This window comes from Oryctolagus cuniculus, chromosome 9 (genome assembly GCF_051225735.1).
Source record: "Oryctolagus cuniculus isolate XC-2025 breed Fujian yellow rabbit chromosome 9, ASM5122573v1, whole genome shotgun sequence".
In the NCBI taxonomy this organism is placed as follows: domain Eukaryota; kingdom Metazoa; phylum Chordata; class Mammalia; order Lagomorpha; family Leporidae; genus Oryctolagus; species Oryctolagus cuniculus.
This window is the reverse complement of record NC_142875.1, coordinates 74,086,992-74,105,368: the sequence shown is the minus strand read 5'-3', so window position 1 is coordinate 74,105,368 and position 18,377 is coordinate 74,086,992. Positions and strand designations below refer to the sequence as shown.

General features: G+C 43.3%; 1 protein-coding gene across 5 annotated transcripts in view; it reads right to left on the bottom strand.

The window, feature by feature from the left end:
• Positions 1 to 3,885: 3,885 nt before the first annotated feature.
• LHFPL6 (LHFPL tetraspan subfamily member 6) overlaps positions 3,886 to 18,377 on the bottom strand; it is a 274,220-nt gene continuing 259,728 nt past the window's right edge. For all 5 annotated transcript variants that reach the window (XM_008274501.5, XM_089304226.1, XM_070048958.1 and 2 more), the window contains exon 4: positions 3,886 to 5,035. In XM_008274501.5, coding sequence (XP_008272723.1) covers positions 4,917 to 5,035 — 119 coding nt within the window. In that variant the 3' untranslated portion in view covers positions 3,886 to 4,916. The remainder of the gene's footprint in view (positions 5,036 to 18,377) is intronic.

The following is an 18,377-nucleotide window of genomic DNA, read 5'->3' as shown; positions in this document are numbered from 1 at the left end:
ACTAGCTTCACATAGAGTTTTTCTTTCTTTTTTTTTGTTTTACAATAGTGCAGAAGCAATATGCATTCAGTAGGAATCACACTTCAAATCTTGAATTTTGATCTTTTTTATCTTTTCCTGGGATGGCATTATGAAGTATAAAAATCATCTTGTAATGCTAGATAGTCCCAGCAAACTGCAAATACCCATTGGCCAAGCAATCAAGAGGAGACACACCCATGCTCTCTGCCCTGTGCTGTGAGCTAGGATGTTCAGCAAGTACATTATACTTATTTTTGACTTATGTTTTCAACCAATGATGGATTTGTGAAGATATTCACTGCATCATAAATCGAGATACATTTCACAGATAGTGTTTCCATTACTATTTCATGAATCCTGAGTGGGTTCACTTGAAAAGCAGGGTGAGGCTGGCGCCACAGCACAATAGGCTAATCCTCTGCCTGCGGCGCCAGCACCCCCCGGGTTCTAGTCCCGGTTGGGGCACTGGTTCTGTCCCGGCTGCTTCTCTTCCAGTCCAGCTCTCTGCTGTGGCCCGGGAAGGCAGTGGAGGATGGCCCAAGTGCTTGGGCCCTGCACCCACATGGGAGACCAGGAGAAGCACCTGGCTCCTGGCTTAGGATTGGCGCAGTGTGCTGGCTGCAGTGCGTCGGCCGCAGCGGCCGTTGTGGGGTGAATCAACTGATAAGGATGACCTTTCTCTCTGTCTCTCTCTCTCACTGTCTAACTCTATCTGTCAAACAACAACAACAACAACAACAAAGCAGGGTGATGTAATTCTTTTTTTTAATTTGTTTTTATTTGAAAGTCAGAGTTACAGAGAGAGACAGAGAGAGAAAGATCTTTCACCTACTGATTCATTCTCCAATGCCTACAACAGCTGGGGCTGCACCAGGCTAAAGCCAGAAGTAGGAATTCCATCTGTGTCTCTCATATGGGGGCAGGGAACCAAGTACTAGAATTGTCACCAGCTGCCTTCCAGTGTGTGCATTAGCAGGAAAGCTGGGTTGGAAATGGAGGTGGGATTCAATCCCAGGCACCCTGATAGGGGATGAGGGCATTCCAAGCTGCATCACAATGCCTGCCTCTGGAAGCTTTTTTTTTTTTTTTTAAGATTTTAAGAGGGAGGGAGGGAAGGAGAATGGGAAAGGGAAAGGGAAAGGGAAAGGGAAAGGGAAAGGGAGAGAGAGAGAGAGAGAGAGAGAGAGAGAGAGATATTTGCTGGTTCACTCCCTAGATGTTTGCAACAGCCAGGGCTGGGCCAGGCTGAAGCCAGGAGCTTCAATCAGGTCCCCTACATGGGTGAGAAGGGCCCAAACACTTGGGCCATCCTCTGCTGCTTTCCTATGCACATCAGTAGGGGACTGGAGCAGAAGTGGAACAGCTGGGACACAAACCGTATGGGTTGCCAGCGTTGCAAATGGCTGCTTTGCCTGCTACGCCACAACACTGGCCCCTAGATATAATTCTTAAACCATTAGATGCAGCTCTTGAAGTGCAGGGACATCTTGAACAACAATCCAAAGTCATAGGAGTAGCTAGAACATGCAATGTAAGGGTTTATCACTTTCTCACGTGAGATTCACCAGCTTTCTATGCTAGTGAGGCTCAGTAATACCTAAAATCACAAGGACCACATGACAGTGACAATCCCATCATTGAAATTGTCCAAGCAATTATGCCTTTAAGAATTCCATAGAGAGCTCCAACTCCATAATGGGAGCTAAAAGGTCATCATACAATTCTGACAGGAAGATGAAGTTAAAAATTTTCTTTTGAAAAACACCAGCAGTACATGAATACGACAGGCTAATTGAGGAGGCGAAGTGCAATCTCTCTTCTGTGCAGGCAACCAGAGTGGAGAAGCTCCTGCTCTGAGGACAATGAGACCCAATCAAATGACATTCAGCACATTATGAATTAAGGATCTGATTGTGAATGCCTTTCTCCTTACCAGTCTCATTGGTCAGCTCTCTGTACTGGCCTCCAGAGCAGCACAGATGCGTACCCTGGAATAATTAAAACAGCCAGGAGCAACTGTGATATTCAGATACTTAAGTTAATTAGATAAATATGCACAAGGGGCATAAAAAATAGTCGCATGTGTAAATGGTCAGAGTGCACAATTTCCAAATATGAAAAGTATGTAATTTAGAAACTGAGTTTATAAAAATTTTCCTTAAAAACTCAGACTGCTTAATAAAGAACAGTCATACGTCCATTATTCAGTTTGCAACTTTTGCTTCTGAAAGAGCTAGTTCTGTTGGATTCAAACTTCTCTTTTTATTCAAAGCTTTCTGGTGGGGCAGGGATGTTTATTGGAGATTCCTTACTGAGAGTGGTATGAAACTGCCTCTTGTACAGGGATACAGAAGAAACCCAGCACCTTGTAGGAGGTGGAAAGGAGGAAGTTGCTGGTGGCTTGTGACAACCCTGTTATCATCCTGGAGACAGCTGGCCCAGACAACTCTTTTTCTTTTTTAAAGATTTATTTATTTACTTGAAAGTCAGAGATACACAGAGAGAGAAGGAGAGGCAGAGAGAGAGAGAGAGAGAGAGAGAGAGAGAGAGAGAGAGAGGTCTTCCATCTGCTGGTTCACTCCCCAGTTGGCTACAATGGCTGCAGCTGTGCTGATTTGAAGCCAAGGAGTCAGGAGCTTCTTCCAGGGCTCCCATGTGGGTGCAGGGGACCAAGCACTTGGGCCATCTTCTACTGTTTTCCCAGGCCACAGCCGAGAGCTGGACTGGAAGTGGAGCAGCTGGGCCTTGAAAACTGGCACTCATATGGGATGCCAGCACTGCAGGCAGCAGCTTTACCCACCACAGAGCTGGCCCCCGACACCTCTTGAAGCATGGTTTGGTTCTTATTGCCTTAAATCACATCTGAATATTGCCCATATTTTATCTCTTTCTCTTTTTTAAAAGATTTTATTTATTTATTTGAGAGGTAGAGTTACAGACAGTGAGAGGGAGAAACAAAGAGAGTGGTCTTCCTTTCTTTGGTTCACTCCCCAATTGGATGCAACAAATGGAGCTGCACCAATCTGAAGCCAGGAGCCAGGAGCCAGGAGCTTCTTTCAGGTCTCCCATGTGGGTGCAGGGGCCCAAGGACTTGGGCCATCTTCTACTGCTTTCCCAGGCCATAGCAGAGAGCTGGATTAGAAGTGGAGCAGCCAGGTCTCGAACTGGCACCCATATGGGATGCCTCAGGCCAGAGCGTTAACTCGATGGGCCACAGTGCCAGCCCCGCTCATATTCTCAAATTTAGTTCTCTCTTACGAATTTACTCATGACTGAAATGCAGTGAATAGGAAATTAGAATTCCACTTGCAAAGAAACTAAGCTGAAAGTAGAAAGCAGGTCCCACTCACCTCTGATACACTGTGTGCCTAGAACAATGTCAGGTTGGGTGATAAGTGAGTTAAAGAGAGGCCTTAGGGCCGGCGCTGCAGCTCACTAGGCTAATCCTCTGCCTTGCGGCCCCGGCACACCAGGTTCTAGTCCTGGTCGGGGCGCCGGATTCTGTCCTGGTTGCCCCTCTTCCAGGCCAGCTCTCTGCTATGGCCAGGGAGTGCAGTGGAGGATGGCCCAAGTGCTTGGGCCCTGCACCCGCATGGGAGACCAGGAGAAGCACCTGGCTCCTGCCATCGGATCGGCACGGTATGCCTGCCGTGACAGCCATTGGAGGGTGAACCAACGGCAAAAGGAAGACCTTTCTCTTTGTCTCTCTCTCTCACTGTCCACTCTGCCTGTCAAAAAAAAAAAAAAAAAAAAAAAAAAAAGCCTTAAAAGAGAAAAGGACAATCTATAGGACTAGGAATGTTGAAAGGCTACATCTAAGAAATTAAAGACGTAAACCCGGTAACAATTAGTCTTTGGTCTAGCTATTGATCAAAGAGAGTTTATTCACAGAGCTTTTCAAATACAAACAAAATAGCACTTTTAAAATTTTTTTTACAAAATGAGTATTGAAATAAATGTGATACAGCACAGTACAATAATGGACAAAAGAAAACAAGATCTAGTGGCTGGAAAATGTCTCTCTTTACTCATGTATCAACTGAATTCTCACCTACAGGGAACAGAAATTCTTCCCTTTACTTCGTAAAAATATCAAAGCAGAAGCTACTCAGAGAAATACTGCATATCTTTGAATAATATTGGAATATGAAGGCTTAACTCTAAAGGTCTGCATAAACACTGAAAATGTGTTGAGGGTGAAGAGTTTATGCAGGTGACACAAAATACTGATAGAGTGGCTTATTGGTCCATGTATTAGGTTTAATGTATGTTTTATAAAGTGATAATACTGTACTTTAAATGCATATCAAAAAGCAAACAGAGGAGTAACGCACTGCTGAACCTCCTGTACAGTTTGTGCGATGGTCTCCATCCACGTTTGTGCCTGGGTGTGTGTGGACGCGGTGTGTCTTGCATGTGCTCGTGTGCTTTCGGGGTTGTCATCATCGCCAGGGATGGCTGCAGGGTACCCTGCTTCTCAACACAACACTGTTTAAACTAGCCCTTTTGAATCTGTGAATCTTTGCCTTTTTTTATTTGAAAATCAAAACAAAAACAGAACCTTTTTTGCATATATAGGTTTGTGGTGTGTGTGTGTGTGTGTGTGTGTGTGTCTATCTGTGTGTTATACATTAACAATACTCTGTAGACTAGAAACACCCGATGTCTGGCAATATTTTAGCCTTTGGTCCATTTCTCCATACCCTCCAAGTGTTTCACAAATCTCCCACAGCCCTTCGTTCCTACAGAATGTTCTTGATCCCATCAGGTTTCATTTCATTAGCATTGTGTTGGACTAGGTCCACTATTCCACCTTTAGAAAGTAGCTGGTTACTTCAGCCCCTTCAAATCCCTTTGGCCCATCTTCTCCTCTGTTTGTTCCTTGTGGCTCCTTCTCAGTAGGGGTAGTGCTTCTGCTTCTTGCCCGAGAAGCAAGCCAGCCACGTGCACAGCAGCATGGAGGCCGCAGCACCTGCTCCGGTGCAGTAGTAGGCCCAGCCGATTTCACACTTACCTAGGGATAAAGGAAGAGGAGAGAAAGCAGGCACAGGTGAGGATGACTTACAGGAGACTCTGTTATTTATTTCAGTGTGTGTGTTCTGAGATACCCATTAGGTATAGAGTGACTTTCCTCAAATGGAATGGATAACTGAGCTGAAAGGTACCCTGAGTTTCGTGAAGGAGGCAAGAATGGTTATGTGCCTTTCAGAAGTATCTCAAGGTCTGTGCTTCATGCTAGACAAAAGCCAGGAGAGGAGAGAAGAAGGGGTTAACTCTAATTTAAATCACACAAATGTACATAATAAAGGACTTTATCTTGAGAAAAATCAAAATATAGATGTGATCCTTTTGCAAAAGAGCGGCTCTGAGCAGGACCCTACTTGAAGGGTAATGCAACCACATATGCTGCAGTTACAAGGAACCATCAAATGTGTCACACTACCACGTGAACTGGAGAGCCTAGATGGCCAGATTCCTCTGGGATCACTGTTCTTCAAGTTCAAGTGACATTTCAAAGAAAACACAGAGTCCAGGGGCCAGATGGATACTGAGTTCTCAGAGGTGGATTCATACTACTAATTATACATGCAACTAGCAGACTTCTTTTTCATACATAGTCTTTGTCAATCATTTTCACAATATTGTGAGTGCAGCACAGTTGTCAGGGAAGCTGGGATTCACAGAAGCTGGTGATTCTCCCCAAATCATACCCTTAAAATGCGTAAGAAACGGAGCCAGGATTCAAGCCTGGGTTCCTGATCCTAAGAAGTCACTGACCTCATGTCCTATCTGGATTAACAGGGTGTGTGTCTGCATCATTCAACTTTCTTATGCTGTCCAAGTTATTCCTTTTGTGTTTACAGTAAAGAAGGTCACTGTGTCTTTCACTGGACGTGACTCTTTCTGCTCCAAGTATATCCTTCTTTTAGCCTGTTTTACAATGTTGTCAGACAATGCTCCAACTGCAAACATTGCCTCCCTTCCTTTTCTTCCTGTCTATAGACATAAATGGAGACACAAAGACACTTGGATTTTACAGTCATTGAACATATAAACTATGTAATGAAAATAATATTCCTTTTTTCTCATATTAATCATTTTATTGTATTCATTTATGAACAAATAGCTTCCCTACTGAAAAATAGAATGTGAGTCCTTACATGCAATTCAACTACGTATCTTCAATAGCAATTTTCTGCCGGGGTAGTTAGCAGGTGCTCCCTGAGGTGAGACAAAGCTCAGTGAGTTACCAGCTTGTGGTTATCATGGGCCACTAGCAGCAAAATGAGGTAAACAGCTGCCACAGCTTGAAAGTACTCTGGGACGTTACCTATGCACACAGTTCTCAACCCAGATTTATCCTGGATTTCTCCCTTTCCACCTCCAATAATGAGGTTAAGAAAAATAAAAAAATATGTTATGGATGATGCTTTTCTCAAAGTAGTGCATTTAATCCCCATAAGAGCCTGATGTGGCAGGCATATGACTTCTCTGATAGGAAAACTGAGCTAAGAGAAGTTTTATAACCTGCCCACGGGGCAAGTCTTTTGAAATGCTTCTGAAATGCTGCAGCACCCCTGGGCAGGCTCCACTCATTGCTTTTCTGTTCTCCTGCTTCTTTTAACATCATCACCAACATTAAAGCTGTCAACTATCTCTAAAAATAAACCAGGTCAAGTTACTTGCCTATTGAAAACCCTCAAATGAGTTCTCAACACCCATCTCCTTCCTGTGGTCCACGAGGCCCTAAATGAGCTGGTGTCTGCTGACCTGCCTGGCCTCGTGACTCCTGCCTCCTGTCTTCTCTGGCTACCCTGGCCACCTCTTCTGGAGCACACCAGGCTTGCTGCTGGAATGAGAGCTCTAAACTCATTCTTCTCACCCAGAAAATTCTATCTCAGATGGCTGAAAACTGGCTTCTTCTCCAGTGGTACCTCCCACCCACTACTGCCCCCCAAACCCTGCAGATCTGCCTTATCAGACTCTGTTTTCTCCCCTCACTTGACTGCCTTCATAGAACCTTCCATGGTCTGCAAATATTCTCTGTGTGTTTCAGTCATTATCACTAGCATAAAGCTGCAGCAAGGCGGCCCTTTTGTATACTTTCTCCCTTTGTGTGTCCCTGTAACACCAGAGTAGGCACCTAATAAATAATTGCTGGATTCAAATCAAGGCAATTGTCCGCTTGGAAGTTCTTCCACGTGAGACAAAGAACCAATGTAATAATACCTTCTCCACCACGGTTTTACCCATAAAAATGTGAGAGGTCAGACGGGTCAATAAAAATAGGCAGTCAGGTTGGTCCCTATGGAAAATAAGGACAAGGAGAGTCCCCCTAAGAGGGTGCAAAATGCTTGCTTCCCCCAAAAGTTATCTTTAGCTGGGATCAAAGTGTCAAAGTACTGAATTCCACTGCATGTTTCTCCTCAAAAGCTGCCTTTACCAAGACAAAAGTATCTTCCCCACTCAAAAAGAAAAAAAAAATCAAGGCAAATGAAAAACAGAAAGAAGGGTGGAAGTGAAACGGGCAGAGAGCCAGTCCCCAAAAAACAGACTAAATTTGAGGTTTTATTTTGAGAAATTCTATTCTGGCATTAATCTGTTGCAAAGAAGGTCCCAACCAAGTATGCATTTCCAGCCTCACATATAGTGTGTTAAGTTTAGGAGGATAATAGATGCTAAGCAATCACATTTGCACGCCAGGGTAGGTCTCACCGGCAGGATGACCTCCATTCATGCTGATAGATAAGATAAGCATTTTTCAAGGGGAGCAGAGTCCCCCTTCATGGTCTAGATTTGCTGACAACCATAGGTTAATATGGCCATGAGTCTTGGGAATAATCTCCACTTCCAATTATTCTTTAGATAGATTAAATAAGTTTAGGAAGGAGAATTGATAGCTATGAGGTGGCCAGTGTTTTAAAACTTTCCAAAGAGTCAGCAAAAATTGTGGTCCATCTATTTCATGCAGGTCTCATAGCATAGAATACAATCAATTGCTCATCATTACCAAGATATTGACCTACATACAGTTCCATGACCTAACACAAAAAGGAGAGTATATAATTCTTTATTAATTATTGGACACTCAAGAAAAAGCAGCTGGTGGGGCTAGCTATTTCAGAATAGTATGTGACAGTAACCACATATTAACAAAGATGGAAAAAAAAAAAAGCTACTAAGTGTTTACTATTAGAGCACCAAGGGGAGAGGGGACTTTTTTTTTCCTGCAGAAAAGTCAATAAAATGCCAAAAGTTTAAACTTCAAGAGCTCTTAACTGGCAGGGGATCTGTACACTATGGCTCCACCCAAAACCTCTGGATCCCTTTGCTGGGCCTGGGGTCTCACTCCCCAGCTTCTGTTTATGCTTTGTTCCTGACAGTATATATTTGCAGTCGTCTTCAGTGAACTCATGAATGATGAGAACAATGAAAGCAGAGGTGCCTCCCGGTGTGACCTGCAGTCAGTGATGAACTTGTTCAGGCATGCTTGGCTTTCTTGCCTCCAGTGGGGGTAAATTCTGCTGTATAATGAAGATTCCAGGGTGCCCACTAGTTCAGACCAGGGCTTGGACCTTCAGCCCCATCTTACCCTGCACCCTGGCTTGGTATTACTCCACCATGACCTTACTCCCTTATTTCCTCATTGGTTTCTTCTAGGTGCATTTTCTTAATCACTTGAATACAAACCCTCATGTCAGTATCAGCACCAAAGAATCAAAGGCTTACCCACCACCTAACCCCCAAGCCCTGCCATCCCCTGTAAGACCAGGTCAGAGCAGAGCCCTCAGCACCAGCTCTCTCTTCTTGTGCTGCCATCCTTCTGAGGCAAACCCAACTCTTTAATTTATTCTGTGTGTGATTTTAATTTCCAACAACTAATATCCAATAAATGTTTCTGGATCCATTCTTGTTTATGGCATAAAACACGTAGTCAACTCATCATACCAACTGTCTATCAAATGGGAACTAGAAGGAAACACATGAAGGTCCTTATCCCATGGCAGGAGGATCTATTTGAGGATGTAAGAACATATGGCCCCTGATTATATAATCATGCAAGTTCATGGGAATGATGTGTACATCTTATGGTTAATAGTCAGTAAATGTTTAAAGATTAAAATAGGCAAAATAGACAAGCAACGCTCAACGTGATTTAAAAGAAAAGCATTCTTCTATTTCAGAATGAAGATTTTAATTTACTAAGTAATTCCTAAGATGTATTATTAAATCAAAATTGATTCAATATAGATTCGTTCCAGGATTTTGGTTTATGTGGAAATATTACCAGCCCATCAAACTAGTCTCAAAAAATACACAAAAGCCTGCATGTGCACATACACACATACACATATGCACACACACACACACACCTCCTGAGAAACAAGAAACAGTCAAGATAAATCTCATAAGATCAGGGTATGCCAATAGTGTTTAGGCAAATCTAAAGAAATGCTAAACTATCCAATCTCTGGTTCCTGATCTCCCCTCCCCCCTCATTCCCCCCAGTACCTGCCTCCCTCCGTTCATTCTTCACCTTCTTTCATCACTCCCTACCTCCTTAAACTTACTTACTCATCGACTGAATAAATATTTATTGAATGCCTGTTCCAACTAGAAATCAATGGGTACTGGGGACTTGGTTGGGAATAAAATAGATACCATCTTTTCTATCCAGGAGTATAATACTTAATTAAGAAAATAAATAAGCATTAAACAATACTCAGATAATTATATAATGATAATTTGTGACACATGCTTCGAAGAAAAAAAAAACTCTAGGATTCTAAGGCAGAAAATCTCAAGGGATTCATATGGTATGCTCAGGTCACTGAAGATGAGCAGGAGAGAGCCAAGCTTGAGTGTGGGTGTCCAGAGAAGAGTGGGCTTGGCCAAAGGGGATGGGAAATGCCACGGGGAAAGTCGACAGATTTTGGTCTTATTAAAGTATTGTTTAAATAACTGACTAATGGCATTTTGGGTGTAAAGCTAGAGATGGCGTTGGGCATGACCACCTCTGGAGTTTGAGAGTTTAAAGCTTGGAGCTTTCCTCCCTGGAATTGTTTGCATACTGTTAGGTAGAAATGTGAGATATCCAACATTGATAAATTCATCTTAAGCATGAACTGTTTTGCAATGTGCCTGGAGCTGAAGACATGACAGTGAACAGTGCAGACAGGGTCCTTGGTCTCAGGAAGTTTACTTTCTGGTATTACTCACTTCAGATGCATTCATTTGACATATCCCATGTATGTTATACAGATGTTTTGGAGAAATTTAGTTCAATGAACTAAACCAGATACAAGAAGGGTTTCTTTTCTATGAAATTATAAAGGTTAAACAAAATGTCTAGATACACTTGACACTGTACTTTTGTTAATGTAACCAGGTTGATATTAGCCTATGTGTGTAGGATGGGCTGAAGAAAATAAAAATTTTTTGAAGAAAATAAGTGTATATGGAATGGTAGGAGGAAACAATCCCGGAAAGCAGCCCAGGAATTGCACCCAAAGTAGCTGCTCTTGTCCACTAATGCTATTGGATCGGTTCAGTCCTCTCCCTGGGTGCAGCTCGGGGTATCCCCCTATCTGGCACCACATCTGGTTCCATAACACTGTGCTCACAAAGTTGTGGGGGGATTTTCAGGAACTCCACATCAAGAAAGCCCCACCCACAATTTTCCAGAAGAGGGAGGAGGGGAGGATATAAAAGCTCCTGGCTGAATGCACACTGGGCTCTCGGCCCTTTACTGAGATGCCTGCCTGGCCTCTCAGGTGTATTTCTCTTCATTAAACTTTGCTACACAGCTTGAAAAGCTCTCTCCTGCTCATCTTCAGTGACCTGAGCATACCATACGAATCCCTTGAGATCTGCTGCCTTAGCATCTTACAGTTTTTTTCTTCAAAGCATATCTCACGAATACCATCATATAATTATCTGAACATTGTTTAATGCTTATTTCCTTAGCTAAACATTACACTCCTGTATAGAAAAGACTGCATGTATCTTATTATTGTACTACCCTCTGTCTCATATCTGAGTTCTTTCTTACACCGAGACAAGAACCTCTGAGCAGCCATCTCCAGTAACACCTTGAACTTCTCCAAAAGAAAGAGAAAGCATATTTTTTCCCGAGTGTGGTTCCATTGTTAGAACCCACATGCTTGATAATAAGAAATTAGCAGCATATTTTACAGTTGGGAAGGAAAAAAAATAGGGCTTTCTGAGTACTTTAGGCTATTAGGAAAGAGTAGTGTTTAAGTTTATGTGTGTTTTAAACAGCGCCGTATTCCATAAGTAGTAATGGAACTAAATGAAACTAGGAAGTATGAGGCCAATCTTCCATGGTCCCCTCTTCCCGTCATGGCAATAAATGCTTGTTATTATAATGCAAACAGAAAGCATTTTGCCAGAGGGCAAGTTTTGCCTGTGATCCTTTCAGGAAATTAGAGAGGCAAATCTGTTTAAACTTTCCCTTTTGCTCTCTGTAATGCTCCATCAAACAGGACTCTAAGCTTGCCTGGTTGGCAAATTGCTGCTTTCAACAATGGGGAATACTATTCTTGACAGATAAAATAGAGGTTAATGGGACAGAAAGCAGCACACCACAGCCACCTGCCAAGTCCACAGACAAAGGCTCCGTGGCTCCATTCTTGGGCAGCCTAGAGTGGGAACAGAGAGGGAGCCAGGTGTGGCTGATGTTTTGGGGTAGCTCAAATCAGTTTTAGTGGAGCTTTTAAAAGTAGCAGTGACAAAAGAAAAGGTCTAAGTACTCAGCCTTACCACAAACCACAGTGGAATTCCAGGGATCTTTTCATCTTTTAAAGACATCACTGCTTAATCTCTGCCTTTTCCTCAATTTATTCAATTATGGAGCCAACCATGTGTGACTGTGTCTGCAAGATCCCCCCTGTGTTCTGCGACTCAGTGCGATGACTGGACCACAGCAGGGGATCCACACACATCCACGGCACAAATGGGTATCAGACACTGTACAAGTACAGATCCAGAGAGAGGCACTGACAAAGTGGTGTCCCACGGAATCGTCCCTGTCCACGATTCTCTCAGGAAGTTAGAGAGGTAAATGTGTATACACCTTCCCAACCAGATTCTCATCCTGAAGTTTAATAAATGAGTTACAGAAAGAAAAGCAACTTGTCCAATACCTCAAGTAAATGGTAGAGTTTGAGCTTGAACTTAGGGGACATTGATTCCAGAACATTTCCTGCGTTCATAAGGAAAATCTAAGTCAAATGTATTTTTCTCATTCATTAGATAGAATCTGTCTTTGCTAGAACTTACAAGGGAGACCTGTAACAAGTCCCCAGCTCCCAGCTTCAGCCTGGCCCAGTACCAGTCACTGCAGGTGTTAGGACGATGAACCAGTGGGTGGAGCTCTGTCTGTATGTCCTCTCTGCCTCTGTTCCCTGAATGAACTTTTTTAAAAAGAGGTAATTTTTAAAGTTTATTGACTGATTTTTATGTATTTGAAAGGCAGAGCAACAGAAGAGATGGAGGAAGGGAGGGATGGATGGAGGTAGGGAGGGTGGGAGGGAGAGAAAGAGAAAGAGAGAAAGAGAGAAAGAGAGAAAGAGAGAGAGAGAGAGAGAGAGAGAGAATGAAACGTCTATCTTTTGATTCACTCTCCAAATACCCACAACAGCTGGGACTGGACCAGGCTAAAGTCAGGAGCAGGAATTTCATCTGGGTCTCCCATGTTGGGGGCAGCGAACCAAGTACTAGAACTGTCACCTGCTGTCTTCTAGTGTGTGCATTAGCAGAAAAGCTGGGTTGGAGATGGAGGTGGGACTCAAACCCAGGCACTCTGATAGTGGATGCAGGTATTCCAAACTGTATCACAATGCCTGCCCTGGAGCCACTTTTTTAAAAAATATTTATTTATTTATTTTGTAAGTCAGAGCTACAGAGAGAGGGAGGAGAGAGAGGGGAGGGAGAGAGGGAGAGAGGGAGAGAGGGAGAGAGAGATCTTCCATCTGCTGTTTCACTCTTCCTGGGATGGCAGATAGCTGCAACGGCCAGTGCTAGGCCAGGCTGAAGCCAGGAGCAAGGAGCTTCATCCAGGACTCCCACATGGGTAGCAGGGATTCAAGTACTTGGGCTATCTTCTGCTGCTTTTCTCATGCCATTAGCAGAGAGCTGGATCAAAAATAGAGCAGCCGGGACACGAACTGGTACCCATAAGGAATGATGGTGTTGCAGGTGGTGGATTTATCCAGTATGCCACAATGCAGACCCCTGGAAGCCATTTTTTAAAAGACACCTCCATTGTTTGTTCTGCCTTCTGCACAGAGCTAAGCAGAATGCAGACAGTCAGAAGTCACACTGTAGACATGTACCTTGGTAAGCACTGATACGCTCCAGCTACAGCATTATTCTCCGTAACCATGCAGGGAGCGTGTCAAAGGCAGCAGGGATTTACTCCTGGGAGAAGATAAGATGTGTATCTGCAGACAGCTCAGGTGGCGCTCGGGCTAGGGGCGAACTGTGATGGAAAATCTTCGTCAGCCTTGTACATTTTATCCAGCGTAGCCAGAGCAGGAGGAGGCAGGCGAGAACACTGGAGGTGATGAGCAGCCATAGTTAAAGTGCTATACTCCTGTGTGAGTTCATGCTGTGGGGATCTCAGAAGGTGAGGGAAAAGAAGCTTTCCAAATTATCAGCTAATTCTCTTGTACCCAGTGGTGTAAGTTTCGGCCCTGGGTCCACACAGAAATGTTGCCTAAGAGTCATCATTTTAATTTGTTCTGTTGTATCTCTCTTGCCCCAAGGAAATGTTTTAGCGCCATTCTTAAGGTAAGTGACAGAGGAAAAAGACAAAACAACAGTGGTGCCCACTTAGTAGTACCTCTCACAGTCCCCCAAGTAAATGGTGCTAGTTCTTGCCAACACAGGAAGTGACTGGAAAGGGCCCTTCTGTGTCTTCATACTTGCACAGGTGCTGTGGGGCAGGGTACTCGCAGCAGCAGCTGGACCAGACACAGAGCTCTGCGGAACCCAGGTCAACTGTGCACTGCTACTTATTATTATTATTATTATTGTAACTATTATTACTACTTTGTGAAATCAACTACCACTATAAACAGAGTGTAGGTTTGAAAAGCAAGCATTTTTTTTAAATTTTGAACTTGTGAAATTTTAATTTTATATACTTAAGAAGCAGAGAGAGACAAAGAGAGAGTATGAGTACATACTCCAATCTGCTGGCTGCTTTATTCTCCAAAAGTCTCAAACTGCTGAACATGGAGTAGGGCCAGAGCCAGGAACCAAGATCACAACCCAGGTCTCTCACGTGGGTGGCAGGAAACAATTACTTGAGCCATTATTGCTACTTCCCACAATCCACCTAAGCAGGAATGTAGAGTCAGGAGTTAGAGCCAGGAATTAAACCCAAGTATTCCAATGTTCAAGGTGGGCATATTAACTACTAAGCCAGGTGCCCACTCTTGTGAATTCTAAGTATTGTTTTGTGGTTGTTTTATTTTGCAAGTGGAAAGCCATACAGCAAAAATAAAGCTTATAACAGGCCATACTCAGCATGAAGAAAATAAATCACAGCTCTATTTTCAATAATTCTATATTTATAATATATGGCTATAACGTCTATAGGTTAAATATGAGTATTGCATCTATGTTAATTTCCTAATTTTGGCTAGGTGAGATAAGGTTACTTTTAAAAAGTTTATTTATTTATTTGGAAGTCAGAGTTACAGAGAGGCAAAAGCAGAGAGAGGTCTTCACTCCCTAGATGGCCGCAATGGCCAGAGCTGCGCCGATCCAAAGCCAGGAGTCAGGAGCTTCTTCCAAGTCTCCCACTCAGATGCAGGGGCCTAAGGACATGGGGCCATCTTCTACTGCTCTCTCAGGCCATAGCAGAGAACCAGATTGGAAGAGGAGCAGCTGGGACTTGAGCCGGGACTCAAACAGGTGCGCACATGGTATGCTGGCACTGCAGGCAGTGGTTTTACCCGCTACACCACAGTGCTGGCCTGAGGTTACTTTTAGGGATTACTTAGGCATCTAGGGCTGCTTGGGAGAGAGGAGGATGGGGTTGGGAGGGAGGCAGAGCACGCTTAAGCAAATGTGACAAAATTTACTGTTAAGGCAATCCCAGTGTATGTGTGGGCACAATTCTTTGCATTGTTTTTGCAAGTTTTCTATATATCTGAAATAATTTCAAAATAAAAATTAAATAAGACTTAATAAAAACTGAAGTATGTATGTGTATATATTTATGTGTTTATATATATAAAATCGATGAGAGCCTCTTATACTTGTAAATATAAAGAGCAAGAAATCAATATGCAAGCTGGTCAACCAGCACACAAAAATGAGAAACCAGCATAATAGCCATTTTTATTCTGCAATTTTCCTTCTGAAAAGATTCACTTAAGGGAGGGCATTGTGGCACAGTGGGTTAAGCTGCGGCTTTGGATGCCTCTAAACCCTATCAGAGTACCTGGGTTTGAATTCTACCTCTACTTCTGGTCCAGCTTTCCGCTAACGGCTATTGTGGGAGGCAGCAGGTCACGTCTCAAGTACTTGGGTCCTTGTCACCTACATGGGAGACCCAGATGGAGTACCTGGCTCCTGGCTTCAGCCTGGCCCAGCCCTGGCTGTTGTAGGCATTTGAGGAGAGAATTAGCAGATGGAAGATCTCTCTCTCCCTCCCTCTGCCTTTCAAATAAATAAACTTAAACTTAAAACAAAGGTTCGTTTACCCTCTCACACCTGACCTGAAAGTGTTGCTCTGCTTGTGAAGCACAGCACATGTGAGCTACTCCAGGGGGTTCCTGCCCTCTGGCCACATCCCAACTGACAGAAAACCGCATCCCGTTCCTGCCAACCACAGTCCAACCATGCAAACAGGCTGCAGATTAAATCACTCAGGAAGGAAGTTGTCATGCAATCTTCCTGTGAAAGGACACGGGAGGCAGATATGTGCTCCCTGCCCAGTGCCCAGGTGGCAGGGAACAGGACGCCAAAGCATCTTCTACAGGAGATGTACATGGAGGAGCAGGGCAGCACACAGGGCACAAAAGCCCTTTTTCCTCCCCCAGATTCCCCAGGCCTGGCAAGCTAATGTGGCTATGCACTGCATATGGGAAACGGCATTTCCCACAGAAGGAAAGAGGTTTATCTAGCTGATACTTTGAAGGATTTTACACAAGCTGAGCATGTGCTCTGAAGACATAGACTACAGGGTTTTTTTCTGTGCAATCAAAGTCATCCCCAGGCAGCTCCCGCTGTGAGCACCCCAGGCTAGATAGGAAGGCTGGAGGGATGGGGAGTCAGGGATTACAGTAACGGGATTAAACCTGAACAGGACTGAGCCTCTTTACATTCAAGCCCAGCCAACTGGCCAGCGCATCACACCTCTACTTCCACTTTCCTTTTCTCGATTCTCCAGCCAACCAGCACATCACAGATTTAAGCCAAAGGGACGTTGGAGAGGGGTTATCTAGGTCAGGCTGTGGCAACCTTATTGTGTGAAAGGCCAGATAATAAATATATTTTATAATATATAGTTGAAATTTTGAAAATAGTTCAAACATCATTATAGGCAACAAACAGATAAGTATGGTTGTTTTCTCATAAAATTCTATTTACAGGGCTGCGTGATTTGGCTCAAGAGTTAAGAGACCGCTTGGGACATTCCATGTGGCAGAATTTGGGTTCGGGTCCCAGCTCCGTTTCCGATTCCAGCAATCTGCTAACGCACATCCTGGGAGAGAGCAAATGATGGCTCAAGTACTTGGAACTCTACCACCTACATGGGAGACCCAGATGGAGTTCCTAGCTGTCGTGGGCATATGAAGAGTGAACCTGTAGATGGAACATCTCTATCTGTATTCTGTCTTTTTCTGTTTCTATGCCTCTCTCAAATTAAATGTACAGCAAATAAATGATTTTTTAAGTCTACAGAAACATGCAGGCCATAGTTGGTCAGTCATCTGACAACCTCTGATCCAGGCCATCCCCTGTATTTTACTCATGAGGATACTGCTGTCTAAGACACAGAAGTGAATTTCCAAGATCTTTTTAATTTTTTAAAAAATTTTATTTAAGGCATACAAGTTTCATGTATTTCCTATATACAGATTTAGGAACATAGTGATACTTCCCACATTACCTTCCCTCCTGTCCAAGCTCCCACCTTTCTTCCTCCTCCCTCTCCTATTCCCACCGTTAATTTTTATAAAGATCTATTTAAAGTTTACTTTATACTCCTAAGATTAACCCTACACTAAGTAAAGAGTTCAACAAGTAATTGTGAGCATGCTCTCCTTACTATATGAGTCCTTTGCTTTGTTCATAATTGGTTACTTGCTGCTTCCCAATCTGAAGCAAGCTGGTGATGCTGGGTTATTCTTTTTTATTTAGATTTTATTCTTATTTTATTTGAAAGGTGGAGAGACAGAGACAGACAGAAAGTCAGAGATCTTCCATCTGCTGGTTCAATCATCAAATGCCTGCCAACAGCCAGGCCTGGGCCATGTCAAAGCAAAAAACCCAGAAATTAATCCAGTTCTCCCCTGTGTCTGGGACATCACCTGCTGTTTCCTGGGAGTTACCTAACAGGATGTTGGATGAGAAGTAGAGGTGGAACTTGAACCTAGGCACTCTGATATGAGATGCCTCTGTGCCAAAGCCTACCTCGATGCTGGGTTATTCTGTTTTATAAGGTTATATTTATTTACTTTCATTTCATTTGAAAGGTAGAAAAAGAGAGAGACCAACAGCAATCTTTTATCTGCTGATTCATTCCTCAAATGCCCACAACAGCCTGGGCTGGGCCAGGCCAACACTACAGCCCTGGAACTCAATCCAGGTGTCCCTTATGTCACCCTTATGGGTGACAGTGGTCTAAGATTTTGAGCCATAATCTGTTTCCTCCAATGGTAGGCATTAGCAGGAAATTAGATCAGGAGTACTTGGGACTTGAACCCAGGCATTCTGATATGGGACACAAGTGGCCCAAGAGGTGACTGAACTGTTGTACTAAATGCTTGTTCCTTTTCTTAACCGAAAATCTTGCTCTATTTGGGAAATCAGTATAAGAGTTTTTCAGAAAGTCTGTGGAAAATGGAATTCAAATATGTTTACTTCAATGTAGCAAATTATGGAATCCATGCATATGAAAGGTCTTCAAAAATGACATGAAAATGTACATTGTGAAAACACTGGGCGTGGATTTCAAAATTTTTATACTTTTGGTGAACTTCTGAAAAACTAATCTGAATTTTAACTGATGCACAAATTCACACATATTTACAGGCAAATATTAAATGTTCTAATAAATGAATACATTGGGTAATGTCCAATCAGGGTAAGTA